Source organism: Symphalangus syndactylus, chromosome 16 (genome assembly GCF_028878055.3).
Source record: "Symphalangus syndactylus isolate Jambi chromosome 16, NHGRI_mSymSyn1-v2.1_pri, whole genome shotgun sequence".
NCBI lineage: Eukaryota > Metazoa > Chordata > Mammalia > Primates > Hylobatidae > Symphalangus > Symphalangus syndactylus.
Genome location: NC_072438.2, coordinates 54,951,898 through 54,979,217, shown reverse-complemented (window position 1 = coordinate 54,979,217; position 27,320 = coordinate 54,951,898). Strand labels below are relative to the sequence as shown.

The following is a 27,320-nucleotide window of genomic DNA, read 5'->3' as shown; positions in this document are numbered from 1 at the left end:
CAGGATCTTTTTGTTATTCTATCAACTCTTAAGATACAACTAAATACTTGTTCCTACTATTTTATTCCATGTTTATCAGATAACTTTTTTTTTTAATTTGAAAGTTTTTGTTGCTGTTTTGCCATAACCAACTATTGGTTTTTGGACATACATAATTTTCTGATACTTCTGATCTTTCTCCTTGGTGTCAGTCAGAGCTCTAAACTGCTTCTTACATCCATCCCCCCAAAAACCCTCAAAATAGCATCATCTTTTCCAGTCAATAAATGAAAAATTTTGAGTCAATATCGACTGTTTTCTTTCTACATATTCAATTAACATATCCTATTGATTCAGTAATCCTTATTAAATCCATCCCTTCCTTTTCATTTCCACTGACCTTGCTCTAGTCTAGGCCCCATCTCATTAAGTATGGACTGTTACAATAATCTTAACTGTGGCCGGGCGCGGTGGCTCACGCTTGTAATCCCAGCACTTTGGGAGGCAGAGGCGGGCGGATCACGAGGTCAGGAGATCGAGACTACAGTGAAACCCCGTCTCTACTAAAAATACAAAAAAAAAATTAGCCAGGCGTGGTAGCAGGCGTCTGTAGTCCCAGCTACTCGGAGAGGCTGAGGCAGGAGAATGGTGTGAACCCGGGAGGCGGAGCTTGCAGTGAGCCGAGATGGCGCCACTGCACTCCAGCCTGGGCTACAGAGAGACTCCGTCTCAAGAAAAAAAAAAAAAAAAACAACAATAATCTTAACTGTTTTCTCCATACCTAGCAGACTTTCATATTTCCAATCTATCTACACTCTACCACTTCACACTCTAAAACACATATCTACATACCACTGTTTCACAGATTAAAAACTTTCCCATCAGATACACTCCACAGCTTAGTTTTCAAACTCCTGTGTTATCAGATTCAAAACTGTGTCCTTTGATCTTTACTCCAGTAAAAAAAACCTTCTGTGTTCAGTCAAACTGACCAAATAAATGTTTGTTTCATGCATCGTGGAGAGTTTAACCTATGGATTCTTTGTTCATAGTTATTTTCACTATAAAGGTAAAAAAAAGTTTCCTTTTTTTTATCTAACCCAGCCTTAACTTTGCCTTTCAAGACTGACCATGAAGTCTTTTTGAAGCTTTCATGAAGCTTTCCAACCATCAAAGTTCTTATGACTATTTCTTACCATTATAGATAGTGCTCCACCTATGGCAGGTACTCAATAAACATCTGATGATTACTTCTTGGGTGACCATTCATTCCAGTTTCCCCAAGGCAGTTCTAATCTAAATCTACTGTTCTGACATCTCATCTGGTTAGTGCTCCATTGACTCTCAAGTAGTGCCCAATCCCTTGACTTATACTTAATTTTCAGAACTACGCAGTATTAGTCGGTTTTCACGCTGCTGATAAAGACATCCTTGAGACTTGGCAATTTACAAAAGAGGTTTGCTGGGGAAACCTCACAATCATGGTGGAAGGCAAGCAGGAGCAAGTCACATCTTACATGGATTGCAGCAGGCAAAGGGAGAATAAGGAAGACACAAAAGCAGAAACCTCTGATAAAACTATCAGGTACTGTGAGAGTTAACTCACTATCTAGAGAACAGGACAGGGGAAGCTGCCCCATGAGTCAATTATCTCCTACCAGGTCCCTCCCACAACACGTGGGGATTATGGGGGTACAATTCAAGATGAGATTTGGGTGGGGACACACAGCCAAACCATATCAAGCACTATTTCTGACTTAGAAAATGTAAATGGAGCAAAGTAACTAGAATACAAAATTTATTACTGCAATACAGTACTAGTTATTTCTGGTCATGTTGACACCGTAAGTATCCTTTAAGGCAATGGTTCTTAACCTGTGGTAATTCTGCCCCAAAGGAACACCTGGCAATGTCTGGAGACATTTTTGGTTGGCCAGGGATGCTGCTGAACATCCTACAACACACAGGATAGCACCCGCAACAAAGAGTTATCTGACCCAAATGTCAAGGTTGCAAAATCCTGCTTTGGGATTATCCTTACAATAACATTAATAAGAGCAAAATGACATTTTTAAACAATGTGAATGTTTTTTAAGAGGAACTAAACAATCTTGAAACCAAAATGATATCTATTATTTCCTCCTTAGGTAAATGGCCTAATCTTTAATCATTTAGCTTGATGTGATGTGATGGTTTTCATGCAACATATTATAAGCAGTTGGTATGAAACGGAAAGAGTATTACTGTGGACTCAATAGTTTGGTTTGAATTCAATACTTTGGTTTGAATACTTCAGGGCACAAGAGGTGGACACAAACCTCAGAGGCTGTTTTCTAGCCAGTAAAGGTAGCTATGACTTATGTTCTCACCTACATACTATTGCCACACTAACCTCTCCAAAATACCATTTTGTTAAAAGCATTCCAATATTCAAAAACTCTCCTCCTAGATTTCACAGGCCATTCACAGTATGATCTCCAACCCAATGATTCAACTTTCTCACTTGTTCCCTAACAAACATCCCTTTAGTTAAGATCTTCACAGGCGTTTTCTCTACCCTACTCAAATGTATCACTTGCTCTTTTCCCTAAACTTGTTGATTCTCACAGACAGCAAAAATACCTTTCCATCTGTGCCCAAATCCAAAGTCCCAGCTCTCACTTTTAAGCCCATATAAACCTTTCTTCTAGAAAATACTATTGGTTTCAGAGAGAACAGAATTTTATGTTCACTCTGTCTCCTAGCCAAACTCTAAACACCTTGAAAGCTTATGCTCCACTCAGTAATTTAAACAAATATTTATAGAGCAGTTACCATTGGCCAGACATGGTGTTAGACAGAAATCTGAAGAAGAATTAAGATAAAACTAGATTATTATACCTCACATAAAGGTTGTTAGCCTCTTTCACTCACAGGCTGCACTACCATCAAGACTTACGGTGCCTGCTCATCAAGTTCCAAACCTCTAGATTCAGGTTTCTAGGATTCATCAGTTTTTTGGGTTTTGCTTTTTAATCCACTCCAGATCAGTCCTAAGTATAACCAATGGCAAATAAGAGTTTCACTGGGACAGGTCAACACAAGATTCATTATCTCCCACTGAGAGGAGAAATGAGCAGGCCCACTCAAAAGATACAAACATTCACAGTCTAAAATTACTAAAGTACTCTTTCTGTATCTACTAAATAGGTATTAGCAAAAACACACAATTTAGTCTGATTATCACTATAGAATATAGTACAGATTAGGTATTAAATGCATATTAAAAACCTAACTTGAGAGTACCTATTAAATCCCATTCCTCAAGCTTATTGGAGTCAAGGGTCACTTACAGACTAGCTTGGCCCACTCCTGCTTCTCATTCACACTTTTCAAACAAAATAAGCCTCAAGAGCCACACATAATTGAGTACTTTCTTACTCTCTCACAGAGAGAGGAGCAGAAGCTCCTGAATGGAGTAGTAGAGGGATGTGTGGGAGAGGAGTTTCAGTCTAGTACACTGCAGAAGTGGGAGATGATTTGATTCATTCTCATGAATTATAAACCTGATTTTCCTTCCTTCCTCCCTCCCTCTCTCTCTCTCTCTTTCTTTCTTTCTTCTTTTCCCTCTCTGGCCCAGGCTGCAATCTACTCGGCTTGCTGCTGCCCACGCCGCGGACTGCCTGGGACTGCCGGCGCGCGCCACCGCCTGCCTTTTCTCCTTTCGCTGCAGGCACGCGTTCGCCATCTTGGCCACGCTGGTCGCCAGCTCCTGACACCGAGTGCTCTGCCCGCCTCAGCCTCCCGAGGTACTGGGACTGCAGACGGAGTCTCGCTCACCCAGTGCTCGGTGTTGCCCGGGCTGGAGTGCGGTGGCGTGGTCTGGCCTCGCGGCAGCCCCCGCCCCCCAGCCGCCTACCTTGGCCTACCAGGGTGCTGGGATTGCAGCCCCTGCCCGGCCGCCGCCCCATCTGGGAGGTGGGAAGCGCCTCTGCCCGGCCGCCCCGTCTGGGAAGTGAGGAGCGCCTCTGCCCGGACACCCACCGTCTGGGAAGTGAGGAGCGCCTCTGCCCGGCCACCCACCGTCTGGGAAGTGAGGAGCGCCTCTGCCCGGCCACCCACCGTCTGGGAAGTGAGGAGCGCCTCTGCCCGGCCACCCACCGTCTGGGAAGTGAGGAGCGCCTCTGCCCGGCCACCCACCGTCTGGGAAGTGAGGAGCGCCTCTGCCCGGCCACCCACCGTCTGGGAAGTGAGGAGCGCCTCTGCCCGGCCACCCACCGTCTGGGAAGTGAGGAGCGCCTCTGCCCGGCCACCCACCGTCTGGGAAGTGAGGAGCGCCTCTGCCCGGCCACCCACCGTCTGGGAAGTGAGGAGCGCCTCTGCCCGGCCACCCACCGTCTGGGAAGTGAGGAGCGCCTCTGCCCGGCCACCCACCGTCTGGGAAGTGAGGAGCGCCTCTGCCCGGCCACCCACCGTCTGGGAAGTGAGGAGCGCCTCTGCCCGGCCACCCACCGTCTGGGAAGTGAGGAGCGCCTCTGCCCGGCCGCCCCGTCTGGGAAGTGAGGAGCGCCTCTGCCCGGCCACCCCGTCTGGGAAGTGAGGAGCGCCTCTGCCCGGCCGTCCCGTCTGGGAAGTGAGGAGCGCCTCTGCCCGGCCACCCATCGTCTGGGAGGTGAGGAGCGCCTCTGCCCGGCCGCCCCGTCCGGGAGGAAGTGAGAAGCGCCTCTAGCCAGCCGCCCCGTCCGGGAAGAAGTGAGGAGCGCCTCTGCCCGGCCGCCCCGTCCGGGAGGAAGTGAGGAGCGCCTCTGCCCGGCCGCCCCGTCCAGGAAGAAGTGAGGAGCGCCTCTGCTTGGGCGCCCCGTCCGGGAAGAAGTGAGGAGCGCCTCTGCCCGGCCGCCCTGTCTGGGAAGTGAGGAGCGCCTCTGCCCAGGCGCCCCGTCCGGGAAGAAATGAGGAGCGCCTCTGCCCGGGCGCCCCGTCCGGGAAGAAGTGAGGAGCGCCTCTGCCCGGCCTCCCATCGTCTGGGAGGTGAGGAGCGCCTCTGCCCGGCCACCCCGTCCGGGAGGAAGTGAAGAGCGCCTCTGCCCGGCCGCCCCGTCTGGGAAGAAGTGAGGAGCGCCTCTGCCCGGCTGCCCCGTCTGGGAAGAAGTGAGGAGCGCCTCTGCCCGGGCGCCCCGTCCGGGAAGAAGTGAGGAGCGCCTCTGCCCGGCCTCCCATCGTCTGGGAGGTGAGGAGCGCCTCTGCCCGGCCACCCCGTCCGGGAGGAAGTGAGGAGCGCCTCTGCCCGGCCGCCCCGTCCGGGAAGAAGTGAGGAGCGCCTCTGCCCGGCCGCCCCGTCCGGGAAGAAGTGAGGAGCGCCTCTGCCCGGCCGCCCCATCCGGGAAGAAGTGAGGAGCGCCTCTGCCCGGCCGCCCCGTCTGGGAAGTGAGGAGCGCCTCTGCCCGGCCGCCCCGTCCGGGAAGAAATGAGGAGCACCTCTGCCCGGGCGCCCCGTCCGGGAAGAAGTGAGGAGCGCCTCTGCCCGGCCTCCCATCGTCTGGGAGGTGAGGAGCGCCTCTGCCCGGCCACCCCGTCCGGGAGGAAGTGAGGAGCGCCTCTGCCCGGCCGCCTCGTCTGGGAGGTGAGGAGCGCCTCTGCCCGGCCACCCATCGTCTGGGAGGTGAGGAGCGCCTCTGCCCGGCCACCCATCGTCTGGGAGGTGAGGAGCGCCTCTGCCCGGCCACCCATCGTCTGGGAGGTGAAGAGCGCCTCTGCCCGGCCACCCATCGTCTGGGAGGTGAGGAGCGCCTCTGCCTGGCCACCCATCGTCTGGGAGGTGAGGAGCGCCTCTGCCCGGCCGCCCCATCTGGGAAGTGAGGAGTGCCTCTGCCCGGCCACCCATCGTCTGGGAGGTGAGGAGCGCCTCTGCCCGGCCACCCATCGTCTGGGAAGTGAGGAGCGCCTCTGCCCGGCCACCCATCGTCTGGGAAGTGAGGAGCGCCTCTGCCCGGCCACCTATCGTCTGGAAAGAAGTGAGGAGCGTCTCTGCCTGGCCGCCCCGTCTGGGAAGTGAGGAGCTCCTCTGCCCGGCCGCCCCGTGTCTGGGTAGAAGTGAGGAGCTCCTCTGCCTGGCCGCTCCGTCTGGGAGGTCTACCACGGAGGCCAGAAGCAATGTGGGGGCTGGACGTGGTGGCTCACGCCTGTGGTGCCGGCACTCTGGGGGGTGAGGCGGGTTGATCACTTCGGGCTAGGAGTTCGAGACCAGTCTGGCCAACTTGGCGAAACATGAAGAATACAACAGACAAACCAACCAACCAACTCAGTGACAACAAAACAGGTCTACCCTGGAGTCATACTCTAATTTTTTCTATTTTCCTCCCTTTCTGATCCTTTATCCCACTTTCTTTTTCTTCCTCTTCCTTCTCCCTCTTCTTTGTCAAATAGAGGATTGAGTTATTATCACTGATCCATATAAAGTCCCTCTCTCATTTATTTTAACTCCCACCCCCCATTTCTATTCCCCGACTTCCCATGTGCAACCTTCCTAATATGTTTGATACGCATCTTTTTGTTTGTATGTATTTTTAGAAAATGTTTATTGTTTTTGTATGCAAAAAAAATTAATAAAAAAAAAAACATTTTAGATGGGGTGGGGCACACACAAAATTTTTTTTTAGTGTTTTAAAGTCAGACTTCTTTTTGAGGCAAAGTCTCACTCTGCTGCCCAGGCTAAAATGCAGTCATGTGATCTTGGCTTACTGCCATCTCTGCCCCCTGGGTTCAAGGGATTCTCCTGCCTCAGTCTTCCAAGTAGCTGGGACAACAGGTGCCGGCCACCACACCCAGCTAATTTTTGTGTTTTTAGCAGAGATAGGGTTTCGCCATATTGGCCAGGCTGGTCTCAAACTCCTGACCTTTAATGATCTGCCCACTTTGGCCTCCCAGACTGTTGGGATTACAGACATGAGCCACTGGTGCCTGGCCTAAAGTCAGACTTTATTTATATGCAAAAAAGCCATGTTATATTTGTAAACTATACTTAAAGTTAACTATATTTCTCAATAACTATATTTCTTTAATTGGATTTGTAGCTGGAAAGAAAGAAAAATTTCACTAAAATAGTCCAACAGAAAAAAAAAAAAAAAAAAAGAAATATTGACACTTAAACTACCTTGAAAATAAGAATAGATTTTGTCTAGAAATAAATTATACTATTTGAAAAAAAAAAAAAAAAAAAAAAAGAAAATGTTTATTGTTTTTGTATGCAAAAAATTAATAAAAAAGTAAAAAATAAAATAAAATAAAATAAAATAAACCTGATTTTTAACTAAATATAACTTCCTTTGTTTTATCTTTCCAAATATTTTCAAAAATTTCATATCTGATACTGTGGTACTACATTATATTGCATCTATTATTCTTCACATTTCAAGGAGATATAATCAATATTTTTTCTCTAAAGTCTCTAATTTCTATTTTATTCCATAATGTGAGAACTTTCCCAGATCAAAGTAAACTGTTTTGCAATTTTTGAGCCACTCCTAAAGACCTAGTTTAAAGCCTTCCTCTTAAATAAGCTAGTTTGTCCTAAAGTTGTTCATTTCCTCCGTAACTTCGATCCCAAAACAAAAAGATCTCAGAAGACGTAATTTCGAGTAAATGAAAGAGGTGAAATAAGAACTTATTATTACCAAAACCTTAAAACCTACATTCTTTTACAAATTCATTTTTGCTACTGAAAATTAGCCCAACAGGAGTCACATGCAATGTGCTCTGGCTAGTACAGATAATTACTATAAGGAATAGTGTATTCAGGTAACGCAATCCTTTTATATTAAGACACTACTTAATTCTGCTATTTACTGCCCAAATTGCCTTTTTAAAAAATAATGTCAAAATTACATGAATTTATATAGTTATAGATATGTTCCTAGCAGAAGGGTAAGGAGGCAGGGGTCTGCGTAAGTGGAAGTAGAAGGCAAGGAGCCTTTTTGGGCTACCAGGGTATCAGCACCAGGTTCCCTGGGTAATTTGGCATAGGAATTTGAATACAGGGAGGCCCCAAAGATGGGGACTGAGGAGCAGTAGCAACATCAGTGATCCAGAAGGCTCACAGGATGTGAGCTATACAACTTTGGTGTTCCTTATCTGATATTCCTAAAAACCAAAGTTGTGTTTTTCATGAAAACAGACTACATGATTTATTTAGGTAGATTTGATAAATGTTTTAATAGTTACACTTGTGGAATTTAATTTTTGAAATGTAAAGTTAAGAACATTCTTTTTTTTTTTTTTTTTTGAGATGGAGTCTTGCTCTGTCTCCCGGACTGAAGTGCAGTGGTGCGATCTCGGCTCACTGCAAGCTCCGCCTCCCGGGTTCACGCCATTCTCCTGCCTCAGCCTCCCGAGTAGCTGGGACTACAGGCGCCCACCACCATGCCCAGCTAATTTTTTGTATTTTTTTTAGTAGAGACGGGGTTTCACCGTGGTCTCGATCTCCTGACCTCGTGATCCGCCCGCCTAGGCCTCCCAAAGTGCTGGGATTACAAGTGTGAGCCACCGCGCCCGGCCAGAACATTCTAAGAAGCATTCTAAACCACTTTCGGTCCTAGGTGCTACCCAGTTCAATAAATGGTTTTTTTTGCCCAATTAAATTGTTAAATTTAAAGCAAACAAGAATAATAGATCACAAGATCAAATACATGTCTTGGGTTCCAATTCTATCAAAAATATGCTATCATTGTAGTGTAGTGCTCCACCTATGGCAGTTACTCAATAAATGAAACCATATTTATTGAAGCCAAAATTTATCCATCTGTGATATATAATCTTACTACCACTAAGTAACAAGGAAAACTACAAGTAAAAAGGCTTCTAATGTATCATGTTATGTTATGATTCCTACATGATCACAGAGTAATAAAACTGACTTAAATTTTATCAATAGGATTTTTTAAATTATAAAAGCAATTCATTTCTTATCAGAAAACTTGGAAATCACAAAAAGTACAAAGAAATTTAAAATAAAGTGCTTCTGTAATCCTACTAAACAGAGCCATGCCAGTTTTTTGGCTAATTTTTAAACTTATTTTAAAAATCAGATGCTACATCTAGACAGTATTTTCTTCTTTAACTCATCATGGGAAAGTATACATTCGATACTGCCATTATTCAGAATCTGTGAAGTATCTCATCTGTAACTGGCATAACGGTCACGTAAGAAATCCGGTCTCGGCCGGGCGCAGTGGCTCATGCTTGTAATCCCAGCACTTCGGGAGGCCGAGGCGGGCGGATCACGGGTCAGGAGATCGAGACCACGGTGAAACCCCGTCTCTACTAAAAATACAAAAAAATTAGCCGGGCGTGGTGGCGGGCGCCTGTAGTCCCAGCTACTCGGAGAGGCTGAGGCAGGAGAATGGCATGAACCCGGGAGGCGGAGCTTGCAGTGAGCCGAGATGGCGCCACTGCACTCCAGCCTGGGCGACAGAGCGAGACTCCGTCTCAAAAAAAAAAAAAAAAGAAATCCAGTCTCATTGTTTTAGTTTTGCCTCATTTTAACCTAACATCACTGATTGATTTCATTTAAGTTAATGTCACTGAACTCTTACTATACTGTGGTCCTGCTCAGAAACGTAAAGATGAATATGATACTATCCTCCTGTTTAAACTGCTCACAATCTAGACTACACAGACCAAAGCACAAGGTGGTTGTGTTAAATATACTCTAAAAAAGGATATATAAACAGTGATAGGTTAACAATGAAGAGGAAGTAAACCAAGTTAAAAATTCAGGAGAATTTCACAAAGGAAAGAAAATCTGCATTGTGCCTGAAGAATAAGTAAAATTTTGGTAAGAGGAGGAGGAGAAAAAAACGGATGAACATCAAAAGCCAAAGGGCATAAATGTTCTTGAAGGTTCTGGCAAAAGCAAGTAAATCTAGGAAAAAGTTAAATTAGCGCTGGACTGCTGAGGACTTTTAAATACCCTGCTAACTCATTTTTATTCACCAGGCAAGATAATGACTTCTAACGGTTTTCAAAATTCAAACCTACCCTCAAGAAGAAAACAACTGGCCATTACTGAGGATATTCAGAGAAATGTGCCACAGACTTAAAGGGAAAACATTCATGATGCTTCCGCTGCTAAATATCTCCTCACACTTAAGCTTAGCACTCTGTCTTAAAGGTATCCTTTTTTTTTTTTTTTTTTTTTTTTTTTGAGACAGTCTTGCTCTGTCGCCCAGGCTGGAGTACAATGGCGCGATCTCAGCTCTCTGCAACCTCCGCCTCCCAGGTTCAAGCAATTCTCCTGCCTCAGCCTCCCAAGTAGCTGGGATTACAGGTGCCCACCACCACGCCCAGCTAATATTTTTGTATTTTTAGTAGAGACAGGGTTTCACCATGTTGACCAGGCTAGTTTCAAACTCCTGGCCTCAAGTGATCTGCCTGCCTTGGCCTCTCAAAGTGTTAGGATTACAGGTGTGAGCCACCATGCCCAGCCTGTCTTGAAGGTATCTTATGCTCCCACATAGAGTGCAACAGAATTAAAAGAACACTCAGAATTCACCCAATTCAACTTTTTTCCTTCTTTGTAACATCGCCTGCCACAGGAGCATTCAGCAGTCTTTGGAAGGTTATTTCCAACAATTTTTTTAGGGTAGTCCATATCATCCAAAAACAGCTCTATTAAAAAATTCTTCCTTCTACTAAAACAAAATTTGCCTGCCTCTAATTTACACCTATTAGTCTAGTGATGAACAGTTATATAAGTAATAATCCTTATTAGAGTCCTACAAATACTCAAAAAGTTCTCTTCCCCAAGCTAAATATCTATAGGCTAAATAAATCAAGATCAATCGTTCTTCATCAGACTTGACTTTTAGGTTTGGTGTCAATCTCAATTTCACTTTATTAGCTATGTGACTTTGGTTTTAGTTTCTTTTGCTGTAAAATGGGGATAACATGACACATTCTACCACATGGATGTACTGTGAAGACATAATGCTAAATGAAATAAGCTAGACACAAAAAGACAAATACTGTATGATTCTACTTATACAAGCTACCTAGAGTGGTCAAATTCATAGACACAGAAGTAGAATGGTAGTTGCCAGGGGCTGGCGTCCATGAGAACAGGGAATTACTGTTTAATGGGTACAGTTTCAGTTGAGGAAGATGAAAGGTCTAGAGACGGATGGTGGTGATGATTGCACAACATTGTGAATGTACTTAATGCCACTGAACTGTAAACTTAAAAATTATTAACATGGTAAATTCTGTTATATTTTACAATAAAAACAATAATAATTACGACTCCAAATTGTACACATTAAATGATTTAACATGTGTAAAGGAGCTGGGCACGATGGCTCATGCCTGTAATCCCAACACTTTGGGAGGGTGAAGCAGGTGGATCACTTGAGCCCAAGAGTTCAAGACCAGCCTGGGCAACATAGTGAGACCCTATCTCTACAAAACATAAAAAATAAATTAGCCAGGCGTGGTGTCACGCGCCTGTGGTCCTAGCTACTCAAGAGGCTGAGGTAAGACAATCACTTGAGCCGGGGACGGGGGCGGTATTGAAGCTGCAGTGAGCTGTAGATTATACTCCCACCCCTGGTCCACAGAAAAACTGTCTTCCACGAAACCGGTCCCTCATGCCAAAAAGGTTGCGGACTGCTGTCTTGCAAAATGCTTGGCATATAAAACATGGACACACCACAGTGACTGCAATATACTTTTATCAACCATGGGGCTCTGCTTGGCCAAGTTCTATTTTTTAAGAACTTGCATTATCATGTCTCTCAATGTTCCCAACACTGTGCTGCACACAGGTATTCTAAGTATTTGTTCCATTAAAGAAAAAAATTTAAAGCCATTTTGGAATGACTGGAAAACCACTGCTAACAATGGAATAGAGGGCAAGGCACAGTGGCTCATGCCTGTAATCCTAGCACTTTGGGAGGCTGAAGTGGGCAGATTGCCTGATCCCAGGAGTTCGAGACTAGCCTGGGCAACATGGGAAGACCTTGTCTCTTTAAAAAAAAAAAAAAAGGGAAATAGAAAGCTTATTAGATACCTAACTTCTGATTCATCTAACCCACACACATACGCAAACCACATTACTTTGAAGTAACATCTCCTTGGTACAGAAGAGTCCAGAAGACATAAAACTTCCCAAGATGTTAGTATGTTAATCAGTGAATGACTGCCAAACTATTCAGATAAGTGGTGATAATTACACAAATTGCTTTATTAACTTAGGCTTACCAAATTAAATTACAGGCAAATTTTACCAATGGCCCTCTACAAAAAGCATACATAAACAAAGAGGTCATACAATAAATTAACTCTCAGCAGTGAAGAGCCACGAGTGACAAAAAAGTATAAAAACCACATAACTACCTAGCTGAGAACTGAGACATTTATCAACAAAGGTTATTGATGAGAAGTCAGTGTGAATTTGAAGTGTCTTCATAAACCTAAGATAAATTGATCTAGTGAGCCAGAATGTAGCTTAAAATGGGCTTAGGCCTACCACTCCAAATGATGGAAAAGAACAGAAATTTTATCACTAATATCACAGTGAACATGGGCAGGCAAAAGTCTGGATAAAAGGAAATACGGTAACTTCTAAAGAGAAAAATAAGCAGTGTCTAGAAAGTCCAGACCAAACTGATTCCTTGCAAAATTCAAAATTGGATTAAAAAAGTTTGTGAAGAAAGGAAAAGTGAATACATGAAATGCTAGAACATTCATCATGAACAAGTCCAAACAAATCAACTGCAATGGCTATTTTAATAGGTTGGTAATAGTAATGTAGTATTCTTCACTGTAGGTAAGAATCTTGTAGGCAGAGTATAGCTTAATTATAGCAAGGCATTTTACAAAATCTTTCATAATGTCTACACAAAATGTCATATAGGCCTGACGATAATAGATAGAACTAGTAATTATTGAACAACCATGTGTGTTGATTAATGGACTGGTGTTAATCCAGAGTGAGTCTAGCTGACGTGCACACTTCAGAGTAATTTATTCTGTCAATTTAATATTTTTATCAACAGTTTGAATGAAGACATAGTAGATATGCCTACCAAATACGAAGATGACCAAATAAATCAGAAAGGATACTATTAAATGTTTAAATAAAAACTAACAAAAGGAAATTTAAAAGCCTTATATTTAATCTAAGCACACCTAAAAATATATAAAATAAAAGCCTTATATTTAAGCTAAAAAAAAAATCCATTACACAAAAACTAGGGTTAGGAAGACTCAGTTTAACATCTTATGTATAAAACATATGGGAGAGAAGTTGATACTTCAGGCTCATATTAAGCATAAGTAACAAAAGTTAAAACTGTCAATGAAGTATTTGGTTAAAAAAAAACAGCATTTGGTTCATACCCACCACACTCTCCATCTGATCAAATATCATCTAAAATGCTGGGCACAATTCTGGGAACCATGTATAATGACAATGAGCAACTTAGAGTTAATTAAGAAAAAAATAACCACGGTTGAAGGATCAGAGAATTACATTATCTAAGGAATGATAAAACAAACTGGGATTATTTACTCTGAAGAAGAGAAGGGAATGCTCAGAGTGTGTAGCAGGGAGAAAGGGTCAGCAGGGACACCACAGTAGTCTTCAACTATGTGAAGAGGCCACTCATGTGAAAGGAGATTATACTTGGAAAAAGCAAAATACTGTGGGATCAGCATAGTCCATGATGTATAAAGACCTGGATTCAAATCCTGGTGCCATCATTTAGTGTGCATTATTTGATGCTTGGAGAGAGATTAGTTTTCTTACCTAGAAAATGATACCTATCTCATAAATGTGTAAAATTAGAGGCAAAAAATATTTATAAGCTGCCTGGCACAGACTGACACACTGTGATGCACAATGATGTTAGTTCTCATCCCTAAACTTTTCTGAGTTATTCCAGAACAGTGTTTTTCAAAGTGAGAATTGCAACTCATTAATGGGTCACAAAATCAGCTTAGCTGGGTAGTAACCAGCATTTTTTTTCTAATGAAACAGAATAGAAACGGAAAATATCCGAGCATATCACTGGTAGTAAAAGTAATCAACATTTTGTGAAACTTTTGCTTCAGTTATTCAGATACATGTGAGTTAAAATGTGTTTCTTATCATGAAGCTGGGTCCAAAAAAAAAAAAAAAAAGTGTGAAAGTGACTGTTGTAGAGCACTGTTTTCTATGTATGTTCTATAAGATACTAGTTCCTGGGGAGCTCAATTAACTTTAGGACCAAACCATACTCCCTAGAGATTTACTATGTTCAAAACACATTAGCATCCCCAGGAGCCCAGCATTAAAGAAAACTGTTTATTTTTGTTGAACCCAGTTTTTTCCACATTTATTCCATCCCGGAACCCACCCACTTTTTTTCTACATAACACTTACTGACATCTTCAGAACTAGCACTTTATGGCACATACACTCGGGAGGAAACATTCCTGTAGATGAAAAGGAAGGTGCAATAGCTAGAAGTTACAAAAGGCAGATTTTTAGCTTGCTAAGAAAGGAAAAAATATTGACTTCGAATCTTCCTGCCACTGACATCCATCCCCTACAACTTTTACCCTAATCACATACCCCAACGCATTTTAAATATGATTTATATTCGACTTTCAGTTCACACAAATCTCAGAAAAAGTATAGGACACCTATAATATCAAGATATTAAGCCAGGATCAAAGCAGTAAGCAGGAATCATCTGGTCAAAAGAAACTCCTGGAACAGTATTTAAGGAAGACTTGCTTTACCTTAACAAAACTCATGCTCAGGAACCAAAGCAGCCAAAGACTTAATCGGCTTCTCCAAGTGAACTCAATGTGTTCTAATAATACATAATCTAAAATGGGCTGATGGGTGCAGCTAATCCTCATTATTATGAGCATCATTTTATTATCATCACTTGCAAGAGCCATGTGACAATATTTACAGGATTCTGGGTTCTTTTAAAGTGCATACATACCCAAGATTCCTTTGGGAGAATGCAATTTCACATTTATATCAAAAACTGTCACTACCATAGTCAGCTCTAATATTTGATATCACTTGGTAATAAAGGTTTGTCGTCACATACTCAAGAGTAATTCTGTTACTCCAATCTTCCTAACTGGGAGTTACAAATACCTCTGACTCTGCTCTTGTGGCTGTCAAGAGCGTAAAATGCCCTTCCCGCTCTTTCCTCATTTTCAGACTCCAGGCCACCTCCTCCTCAAAGTCTGGCCCAACTACTTTGGACTACTATTTTTTTCCCAGTTACTGGGCACTGTCAGTACTCTTTGTTCTATCACTCTTTGGGTAATTCACTGTACACTTTCTAGTTTATTTAACTGCACAAAACTTCGTTCTCAACAAGACTATAACTGCCTTATGAACAGGGATCAACACTTAAGAATCTCCAGAATCGCCTACAACATCATGTAAGAACTGTTTCTTGATTTAAGTAACTAGGCTTAAGAATAACAAATAGCAGCTTGTTTTAGACAGTTTACTATGTGCCAGATCCAGCGCTAAATGCATACATAATTATCTTACTAAATTTTCATAACTCTATAGAGGTAAGTGCTATTATTTCTCCATCAAATAGAAGAAGAAAGTGAGCCTCAGAGTAACTTGCTCAAGGTCATACTGCTAGTAAGTGGCAAAACCAGGGCCGAATCCAGGAAAGCTCTTAACTACCTCAGAACACTGCAAAGTTCCAGCCCTGCAATACCAGAGTCTATGAATTATTTCGATTTCACTAAGTTAGAAGTTTTAATTTCAATAGAGCAGAGACATTTTAGCTAAAAGTTAAAACTTTAAGAAAAATGAATTAAGACAAATAATTGCCCACACACATCTTTATAATAAAACGAGGGGAAAAGCCTCCCATGTCCTATTTATGAAAGCGATATTAAGGTGGGGGGCCACAATTTAATCAAGAAGTGGCTTATGACAATACAGCTTTGGTTTAGATTTTTAAATAGGACTCTTTTTCTCTGCCCCTAGGAGGACGTGGAAATGAAAGATGGATGTGATAACTGTCAATTCAGAGCTCTGCAAAACGCCAGACTCAATTCTTGTGTTAGAAAATAACAGCCAGGGCTCTTGTTCCACCCTTAACTCTTCACACAAAGAGTAACCAAAAAAAAAAAAAAGCAGCACCATCCTCTGCCCTCTTCAAAAAACGCAAGCTTTACCCCACTACCCAAAGGGGAGTGCTGATTCACACGGTCTTCCCATCCCCGCCAGAAATGGGTCCCAAACACCAACCGCTGCATAGACATAGACGACTCTGGTCTGCCCCCGACCCCCACACCTGGTGATACCTTATCAAGCAGACCCCTCTCCTACATCCAAAATGCCCAGGGCCACCATCCGAAAGCCAGTATCTTACACAAAGCAGGATCCCTGCCTACAAAGCAGTTTCCCACCTCCGACTCCTTCCCAGGCGAACAGCCCTTCTCAAGCTGCCCCAACCCACAGACCCCAAGAGTCCAGCACCCAGAAGGTCCACAATCCAAAGGACAACGAGCTACAACCCTGTTACTTGCGCACGCCTCGAACCCCCAACTCCAGCTGACGTTCCCTCTGCCAAAGAAGAAAACCACAAGTCCCCACCGGAGAGCGGACCCGGCTACACAAAGCGAGGCGCGCGACCAGAGGGACCCTCAGAGGACGTTCTCCGCCCCCGGGCCCGTCCCCGCCCAACTCCGGCCCGACGCCCCGCGCTCACCAGCTCTCCTCCTCCTCCTCCCAGCCTGACAGGCGCTCCAGCTCGTCGGGCCGCAGCGGCTCCACCTCGTCCAGCAAGCCGCCCTCGCCCGCCGCCAGCAAGGAGGTGGCGTCCCGCAGCTCTTCGCTACTCGTCCGCCTCGGGCCCGACCCGGCCCCGCCGCCCGACTTGGCGCTGAGGCCCAAGGGGAAGCCCCGAGGAGACGCCGCGCCGGAGGAGGGAATGGACCCGCCGGCCCGAACCGGGCTGCCGGGCCCGAGGGAGCCGGCGCCCTGCACGGCCCCCGAGCGGCTCCTCAGCTGTTCGTTCTGCTTCTCCAGCTTCTTCACCAGCTCTTGCAGCTTCCGCACCTCCTGGTCCGCGTTCACGTTGGAGTTAACGTCCTCCATCCCGGCCCCGCCGCCGCCGCCTCCGCCGCCCGCTCGCTCTCGCAGCGACAGGGAAAGAGCCGGAGGAAAGAGGCGTCGCCGCCGCTCACTCTAGCCGAGGCACCGGCATGTAGCAGGACCAGGCCCCACCACCAGGGTCCCCCCACCTCGGGTTCCAAAGCGCCGCTGGCCCCAGCCGAACTGCTTCATCTGCGCCGGCTCCGGGATTGGGGGAGGCGGCGCCAATATCCGGCCCCTGCCGCCATATTCCCTCCGTCCCTCCGCCCCCTGCGGGCCGGCCCAGTCGGTGACCTCAGAGCGTCGGGGATGGACGCGGCCGCCGGCGGGCGCTGAGAGGACCAGGCGCCGGCTCGCGGCGGGGCGGGGCCACGGATGGGGCCTATGGGGCGGGGCCGGTGCTTGAGGGGCGGGGATTAGGCCGGAAGGGGCGTGTCGGCGGATGTGGGACGCGGCTGGGCTGGTTAGGGAGGGTCCCTGCAGGCGGGGAGGCCAGCAGAAGGCTGGCGGCGGGCGGGGCTGAGGTGGCTAACCCGGTCCTCGAGCAGCCTCGCCTGTTGATCTGGGTGTGTGGGGTGTTCTCCACCCCTTACACGGAGTGTGGGACCCGCGGGCCAGTCTCGCCCTTGTTCCGGGCCGGATCTCGAGTGGGCGCTCAGCCCGGCAGTGGAGAGACACTTTACTTCGTTCAGCAAATATTTAATCGATGCCGACTTTTAATTGGAGATTGTCTCGGCTGGCGGGAGCCTCTGAGACTGCTTGTGTCCTGTTTCTTCCCCTGAAAATAAGAAACCCCAGTTTCAGAGAGTTAAGAGAGGCCTAAGGTCAAAATAATCATAATTTCTTGAGTGCTTCCTACTGGCCAGATACTGTGCTAAGCACTTTTTTTTTTTTTTTTTTTTTTTTTGAGACAGAGTCTCGCTGTTTCACCCAGGCTGGAGTGCAGTGGCGCGATCTCGGCTCACTGCAGGCTCCGCCCCCCGGGGTTCACGCCATTCTCCTGCCTCAGCCTCCCAAGTAGCGCCTCCCAAGTAGCTGGGACTACAGGCGCCTGCCACCTCGCCTGGCTAATTTTTTGTATTTTTAGTAGAGATGGGGTTTCACCGTGTTAGCCAGGATGGTCTCGATCTCCTGACCTCGTGATCCGCCCGCCTCGGCCTCCCAAAGTGCTGGGATTACAGGCGTGAGCCACCGCGCCCGGCCGTGTGCTAAGCACTTCTAAAGGCATTATCTCATCGGTTAAAACATAGTTTTCCCGACTTAAAAGTTTACAGCACACTGGGGCGGAAGCGGGGGATAGTAGACGGCTTCTTTACTCCCTTTCTCCGTTTATTGACTCACACTTCGCTCTTTGGATCATTTTCTTCGGAAAAAGTTCCTCGTAGTGTGTCTTGACTTTTTTAAAAGTTGTGTATTAAAAGTACTTGATTGAACACGCCGACAGATAATGAAGAATGCAGAAAATTGTATGAATGTGCAATCTGCATTTAGAATGTGGCAGCAAACCTAAACAAAACTTAAATGCTTTGTTTTGATCACATTCGTTGGTCTTCAGATGTCAATTGTGAACTGCTTTGGCTTGTGTCTGCAGCTTTTCTTCAGTTGCCGCCTCCACCCTTAGTTTAATAACAATGATCCAGTCTTGTTACACGTGAGTGTGGACTCATGCCATGACTGACTTGCTTCTACCCTTTAGCTTTTCTAGTGCCATATTCTCCGCCTGCCATCTGATTCCTTTTCTTAAATCCCATACTTTCTCATTCAGGAAACCTCTTCCCGACAATTCCCCAATGATCTAATTATTCTGCGTATTCTAGCACTACCTGGTCAATAGTTCTCAATAGGCGTTTGCACTTTTTTAAAAATTGGATTTTTTTCTAAGAATTATTTTTCGTTTGTTTTTGTCTGTTTACTTGATTTAAGGAGACCGTTCATTTTTGCTTACCATGTCTAGTACACTGACAGAGTAGACACTCAATACTTGGTTTGTTGAAATTTAAGTAGACTGTAAGTTCTACTTAAAACCAGGTAGCTATTTATTCGTAGCAAAAAACGTATTTGTGTTAAAAGTTTGCTGGCTAACTATAAGTCGAGTATTTTTCTAGCTATACAGACCTAGTCAAAGGATGTGATTGTTTGCTAACATAATTGTCAAGTAATATATATTATCTGTGTAATGCTCATCTAAATATCACTGCTCTTTCTGACCAGTCTGAACTTGTTGCCAGAGGGTTAAAAATCATGACTACTTCAGGTTTAGCAGTTTTCACTTGCATTCAATGCTTTGTAAAATAGATTCCAACTAATCAGTTTCTGTAAGGAGAACCCTTCAAATATACTCCTTGAAAAGAATAGTTCACCGGACATTATGAAGTTAGCACTAATGTTTGTGGGGCAAGAAGAGCTTGTTTTAGTGTGGAACAATGAATTAAGAATCAGAAAGCCTGATGTCGGGTTCTAGCTGTAGCATAAATGCACTTGACCTTGATCGCTGCTCTCAAATCTCTGGTCCTTAGTTTACTTTAGAATGCGTGAGTTGGAGGATCTCCAGTGTCTCTTCCAGGATCAAAAAGTAAAGGATTCTGATGAGTCCTCATGTTTGCAAAACATAAGAGTGAATATACTTAGATATGTAGAGAAGGTCATAGTGGATAGATATACTTGGATTTTTAAATTCTATTGCCTTACTCAATGTCTTACCTTTTTTATTCAATAAATATTGAGTATCTACTATGTGGCAGGCACCAATCTAGGTATTTGGATATTTAATAGGCCTCTTAAGTATCAGACAACATTCAGTTCATACACACACATACACACTGCACAACATATACACACCCTTAAATCTGCTTGTCCTGTAGTCATCACCATTCCAATAAATGACAGCTCTTTTCTTCTAAATGCTCAGACCAAAAACCTTAGGATAATCCCTACTCCTCACTTTCTTTCACCCACCAAATCCAATCTTTAAGCAGGTCATGCTGCTTAAAGCAGCTCCACATTCAAAATATGTCTAATTACTTCCCAGCACCTCCACTGCTACGACTCTAATTCAAGTTGCTATCTTCTCTTGTCTAGATCACAGTGGTACTAGCTGTAATGAGCTATTCCACTTTGCTGCTTTACAGTCTCTTGTGTATATGGCAACCAGATGATCCTTTGTGTAAGTCACATCAGGTTACTCTCCTGCTCAGAATCCTCAGAAGCAGCTGGCTTCCCAACATACTTCAAAGTCTTTTCCTGGCCTATAAGGCTCTGGATACTCGGCAACTTCTGCAAGTATCTCATTAACTAACACCCTTCCGCCATCACTCTACCACACCAGCCTTCCTGATTTTCTTCAAACAAGCCAAGTGTGTTTCTACTTAGGAACTTTGCACTTGCTTTTCTATCTGTCTAGGACCTAGTCTTCCTTCACGTTGTCACGTGACTGCCTCCCTCACTTCATTCAGGTCTCTACCCAAATAGCACCTAAATTCACTATCCTCATTATGATGATTCTCCATAAAATAGCATCCATATCACTCCCCATCCTCTTAATTCTGTTTCACTTTTTTCTCAGACAAATCTCTCTCTTTCTTTCTTTCCTTCCTTCCTTTTCTTTTTTTCTTCACTGCCTGTCTCTCCCCAGTAGAACGTGAACTGCACGAGAACAGGGTTCACTGTTACATCTCCAGTGCCTACAACAGTGCCTAGTACATGGTAAGTGCTCAATACATGTTTTTTGAATGAGAGAGGTAATGTATTTAGGCTAAGTGAAGCCTCCTAAAAAAGAATTTCAGATAAATATGGTTATTATCTCAAATCATTGAAGTGGAAATTTGTAATTATTTTGAATGGCTGACTTTTAAAATTATATTTTCTCCTTCCAAAAGAGCAACATGTCATACTATATATGTCATCCTCAAAACTAGGTCACTCTCTACCTCCTGAGAGCCAACAGGCCTTAAGAATTGCTGAGAAGAGAGTTTTAAGTTCTCACTGAGAAGCATAAGGACAAGGATATTTCCTTTCTATCCTTAACCTTGCCAGGATCTTCCTCTTTCGGGTTAGCTGTGATACCCTATCTTCTCTGGTGACTCAGAAGTGTTAGAGCATGTTTTTTAAAGTCACTCTACAAGTGACTTTTATATAGCTACAAGGAGCAGAGCTAGTAGGTGTCTGAAGTATGCATCACAGTTAGCCCAACTAGCTTTTCAGGTGTTGTGTTTTATGATAAGCTTGGTTTGTTGTTGGAAGAAGTATTTGTTTCTTTTCTAAGCAGGTGTGGCCCATTTTCATAACTTGCTCCTACGTGCATGTTGGCTCTTAGTGAAACTCCTGACAAAGTGGAAAATATTACAAACCACTAAAAGTATTTGGAATGAAAAACTGTTGCTCAATGGCTTAAAGATATTTAGCCATCCTAAAATCCTAAATCAAGGTGTGTGTGTGTGTGTCTATGTAAGCACATGCTAAAAAGTAGTTTAGAAATTGCTAGACACAGAAATATTTGCATTTCCTTAGAAAATGCTCAGATTCTTTGACAAAACCTTTGCTATCCAATCCATCCATTTTTTAACATAACAGATCATTTCACTAGACAGTCCATCCGTTTAATCTTCATAGGTACACATGGTCAGTTATTTTCTACTTACCCTCTTTCATCTATTCCTCACCAGCATCTCTCCTCCAGATGTGCCTCCCTTTGATCTATCAAACGGCCTCTTCTTCACTGTCTTGGTACAATGCAATTTTACAAAGGAGGCCCAGGAACCTTAAAGGTTAGGTATATAAGAAATTTTGAATTGAATGCTTGGTGGCAAAATGAAGGGGGGCTTTTTAGGGAGATTTTCTGTCTAGAGGGTGGTCCCCTATCACACTGTTGGGGGCATATAGTATATAGATGTAGGGGTGGGTAAGTCCGTGATCAGAGCAGAGGGTGACCAGGTTCTTGAACTGTTAGGAAGCTACCCAAAATGAAACAATACCTTGTCTTCCACCCTTTTTCTGGCAGCAGATGGGAAGATAAGCTCTTAAATAACATTTATTATTTCTTTTTTTTTCTTTAAGTAGTGTATCAGTAGGACAGTGAAGTTGGAAGAGTAGAATATGAACCACTTCTGGAATGTGTTTGATGTTCCAGAGAAACTACTATTCAAAGATGGAAGAAAACTTGGAATAATCCAAATATCCAAGTCAATAAGATAAGTCTCAATAATCTGCCCTAGGATTTAAAATACATTATTCTGAGTATTGACTTAGAGATGCAGTGGAGAGAGTAGATTATACATAGAGACTTGTATCAAGCAAAAGTAAATTAAGCTGCCATTGAGATACTTAAATTAGTCTTCTAGGAGGCTGTAGAGAATTCCATTTCTGAGTCTTTGGGAAACTCCTGGAGTATTACCCCGACTGACATCATCAACTATTCAATTTGCCCAAATATGTCTACAAAGTTACTTTCTATTCATCATCCTTCTTATATAGACAGTTATATGTGCCCTGGAAGTTTAATTCTATAAATATCCAGGTCTCCAAATTGGCCCAATAATAATAGTAGCTAATAATTATTAACCACTTTTATGACGTGATAATTCATTTAAAACTCACAATAGTCTTTGGAGGTAGCTGCTATTCTCATCATCATCTCCATTTTACAGACGAAGAAACTGAGATATAGAGAGATTAAATAATTTCCAATACCATAGCCAGGAAGTAGTGGAGCTGAATTAGACCCAGCTGGTCTGACTTCAGAATTGCACTTACAATCCCCTTTGGCCCATGAGCATGATGAGTTCTCCATTCTTTTACTTAAAAGAGTATTGATACCTAGTCAGCTACCGTCTGGGGTGGGGACTGAGGGAAAATGTTGAGAACTTAAGCATCGCCTTTGCAATACCAACACAATCTTCCTCTAACAGCAAGTTTGCCAGATTTGGTGTCTCAGCAACTCTGGAACCCAGCATTGAAGCAATCAGTTCTTTAGAGAGGGAGGTAGTTCGGCTGGGCACCGTGGCTCGTGCCTATAATTCTAGCACTTGGGAGGCCAAGGCAGGTGGATCACCTGAGGTCAGGAGTTCAAGACCAGCCTGGCCAAGATGGCAAAACCCCATGTCTACTACAAATACAAAAATTAGCCAGGCATGGTGGCGGGTGCCTGTAATCCCAGCTACTTGGGAGGCCGAAGCAGAAGAATCACTTGAACATGGGGGGTGGGGGTGGAGGTTGCAGTGAGCCAACATTGTGCCACTTCACTCCAGCCTGGGCATAAGAGTGAAACTCCATCTTGGGGGGAAAAAAAAGAGAGAGAGAGGGAGGTAGTTCCTGAACCTCTTGCTCAAAATTTGGCTGTATACTTGGGCAGTAGGCCAGGTACTGGAGAGATAGGTAGGAATGGCTGAAGACCCATCAGTCAGTGGTTTGCTAAAATAAAGCCTCAGCATCTGAACTTCTCATTGGAAAAGTTAGTGAACTAGCCCAGCCTGTAGGAATTTTATGGGGACAGAAGTTAGCAGAAGGAGTCTTTTACCCAAGGCAGTAATAACACTATAATCAACAAAGCAAGAAGATCTGAGAGTCAGAATTTAGTGGCAAGAGTCCTGGGCCTATACAACAGAGAAGAAAAATTCGAATGGGTCCTGATATAAGGAAGACTAGAAGCAGACGTGAAAAGCCAAAATATAGAGCCTGGGAAGCAGATGAGAGTCAGGTGTACTGGGTTCAACGCCAGATAACGGTGATTCCTTGTGAATGCCAAAACAAAGTGGTTGCAGGCAGCTGCGACCTTTGTTTCTATGCCCTTTGCAAAGGGCATGTGGAAGAAACAGTTGCATTTAAGGGTTAGGGATTCTGTGACTTGGCAGGGTTGTGAGTTTCCAGCATTGAGACAAATTGGTAACCAGATCTGCTGGACTAGAGCCCAATCTGCAAAGCTCCCTAATGCAGAAGAGTCCACTGTTGTGTAAACAGATTCTATCTTCCCATAGTTCCTGGAAACCAGATAGCCTTCATCTCACATCTTCACTGTATTCTAGAGAAATGAGGGTAAGTTGTTGGGCAGGGCAGAGTAGAGATGAATAGTTGGGTATGGGACAGGCAGCTCCCTGTTATATCAGTGGGTATGGTTTACCTCACATAGGGCACCTACACGTGAAGAAATGGCCAGCAGAACTGCTTTGTCTGTTGGCATGGTTGTCTTATTGGAGGACTGCATTGTTAGAGGACTGGTTTCCTCTTCCCTACCAGGACAATCCTCCCAAGTTCTCTAAGCTTTTTCTACTGCCTATTTTTGCAGCCCAGGTCAGTTGATCAGGAGGTGTGGCCTTGTATTTGGTCCACCTTGAGTCAGATGCAGCTATCAGTTAGCAGCTCTGCTTACTGAGTATTTTTATACTGGACTCAAATCATGATATGGAATCATTTGTAGACAGCTCATGAGCAAACCACCAAAATTCTGCTGTGCAGTGACAGCAGGGAAGATCACGGTGTTAACTGTAATCATCCTGGTAGGGAGAGGGTGTTTATGATGGAGAGTTTGTACTGCTTTCCGAGGTGGAATTGCAGGCTACCTGGGAGGCAATGAAGTTCCCCAACCTCTCCAAAAGCAAAGATAGAAGACATGCCTTTCTATCTTTTCACCTCTGATGCATTCAAAGCTACATCATAATGTTGCACAAGGTCTCCTTTAAGAGTAGGTGTAGCCTGTTAGAGTCCAGGCAGGGCATATGAACATAGAACAAGTAACTCCTCCTACACTCAGTCGCAAGGCCACAACCTCCACACAGAAGCTGATGTTCTTCCTGAGCACAATGATGTAGTTGCCAGATATTCCACATGGCTGTATCAATGGGCTGGACTCTGGAGCCTTAGATTTGGGCAAGAACATTTAATCATCCCTTGAGGGGACACCAGCTAGGATTGTTACCATGAGAGAATACGGGGAGGAGCTATTTAAGAGGATCCAAAATGATGTGCTGGAGGGCTCCAGGCTCATTTTATTGCGTCAGTCTTATTTAAAGGTGTAAGTTTCATCAAGCAGTGACTAATTCAGGGAAAAAGAAAAAAAATAAAGGCATGAGGCTCAAACAATTTTTAACTGACCTCTAAGCAGGTAATAAATATCACTACTTTTTTTCTTACAGTTTCTTATTTTTTTACCTTTTTTACATTCAACTCTTTAGTCCACTTGAGATTTTTTTCTGGTATGCTATGTGAAACATAAATCACATGGACACTTTTATATGGGGCACTGTCACGTGCAGGATTACAAATACCTGTTGTATTTATTCATTCAGTCATCCATTACCAGTTCAAGGCACATTGTTAGGGACCAGAGATGATAAACATCAAAAAGAATGTGCTCCTTAATTGGTAGCAGCTTATTGTCCATTTAAGAAGATCAGAGGTACATAAATTACTGTATATACAAAGCAGCATGTAAAAAGTACCATGTGAGTGATGCAAACAAGAAAGAATATAAAATATAAGGATAGTTTTGTATTTTTACCTGAAGGCATATTAGGGAACTAGCAGTAGATTCCTACTGCCTGGAATAAGAGTTTTCCCAGAAGTGTCATTTGAGATGGACCTACAGGGATAGGTAGCAATCTTAATCATGACTTGTTGGATATAACGAACAGAAATCCTCTTGTATCATCTCAATTTAAAAAGGGAGCTATCCACTTATCTTGCTCTAAGAATCCATTCTAAAAGTAAACTGGCTAAAATATATAATGACCTACACACATAGCTATTTTTTATGGTATTACTTGCAATAGCAAAAGACTGAGAACAACCCAAATATTATCAATATGGGACTAGTTTAAAAAACTATGATACATCCACATAGGATATTCCATCCATATGGAAGACTGTGCATCCATAAAAAGAAAAGAGATGAAGATCTCCGTGTAGCTCCAGGAAAACTGGTTCAAAATGGTGCTTATGGTATACACCTTTAGCGCAAGAAGCAGGAAAGGATATGAAAATGTATACATAAATGCTTATGTTTGTAAAAAGATACAATGGAAAGATAAACCCAAAATCAATAAAAATGTTAAACAAATGAAGAAGGAGGGAAAAGAGTGAAGGGCACAGAAATAGTGCTATGGAGAAAAAAATACATCGAGAAAAGAGGATAGGGAGTGTGGGTGGGGGCAGAATTGCAATTTTATTATTTATTTGTTTTGAAACAAGGCCTTGCGCTGTCACCTAGGCTGGAGTGCAGTGGTGCAATCTCAGCTCACTGCAATCTCTGCCTCCTGGGCTGAAGCAGTCCTCCCACCTCAGCCCCCAGAGTGGCTGGGACCACAGGCGCACACCATCGCGCCCAGCTTATTTTTCTATTTTTTGTAGAGATGGAGTTTTGCTGTGTTGCACAGGCTGGTCTCCAACTCCTGGACTCAAGTGATCCACCCGCCTTGGCCTCTCAGTGCTGGGATTACAGGTATGAGCCATTGCTCCTGGCCAAGATTACAATTTTATTTTATTTTTTTGAGAGTTTCTCTGTGTCACCCAGGCTGGAGTGCTGTGGTGCAATCTCGGCTCACTGCAACCTCTGCCTCCCTGATTCAAGTGATTCTCCTGCCTCAGCCTCCCAAGCAGCTGAGATTACAGGTGCCCACCACCAAGCCCGGCTAATTTTTGTTATTTTTGTAGAGACAGGGTTTCACCATATTGGCCAGGCTGGTCTCGAACTCCTGACTTCACGTAATCCACCCACCTTGGCCTCCCAAAATGCCGGGATTACAGGCGTGAGCCACTGTGCCCGGTCGGGATTGCAATTTTAAATAGGATGCTCAGGGCAGGCCTCGACTAAAAGATGATGTTTGAACAAAACTCTGAAGGAGGGTGAGGGAGCCAACCAGGCAGGAAACTGTGGATGAGCATTCCAAGCAGAAGAGCAAGTACAAAGGCCCTGAGGCAATAATGTGCCTGGCTTCAAGGAAAAACAAGGTTGGATGACTAAACCGGAATGAGTGTCAAAGAGCGTGGTGGAAGATGAAGTGAGGTGAGAGAGATGGAGGAAAGATTCCTTACAGCCTGTAGTCAGTTGTGAAGACTGACTTTTACTCCGTATGACGTAAGAATACAAGGCAGGATTTGAGCCGAGGAGTGACAGGAGCTGACTTATATTTTGATGGGATCTCTTTCTCTGTTTCTTGCATGTTTGCCATTTGCCCCATTCCCCCTTATTCTATCTCAGAACCTCTGCTTACTCACATTCTGTGTTCTCTAACATCAGCCTATATGTGGCGTT

The 27,320-nt window shown here is 44.1% G+C and overlaps 1 protein-coding gene across 2 annotated transcripts in view; it reads right to left on the bottom strand.

The window, feature by feature from the left end:
* The window catches only part of SLAIN2 (SLAIN motif family member 2), an 84,261-nt gene extending 66,798 nt beyond the window's left edge, over positions 1 to 17,463 (bottom strand). The window contains exon 1 of one of the 2 annotated variants that reach the window (XM_055245630.2): positions 16,695 to 17,463. In XM_055245630.2, coding sequence (XP_055101605.1) covers positions 16,695 to 17,083 — 389 coding nt within the window. In that variant the 5' untranslated portion in view covers positions 17,084 to 17,463. The remainder of the gene's footprint in view (positions 1 to 16,694) is intronic. The other variant, XM_055245629.2, reaches the window with a different exon arrangement.
* Positions 17,464 to 27,320: the final 9,857 nt, after the last annotated feature.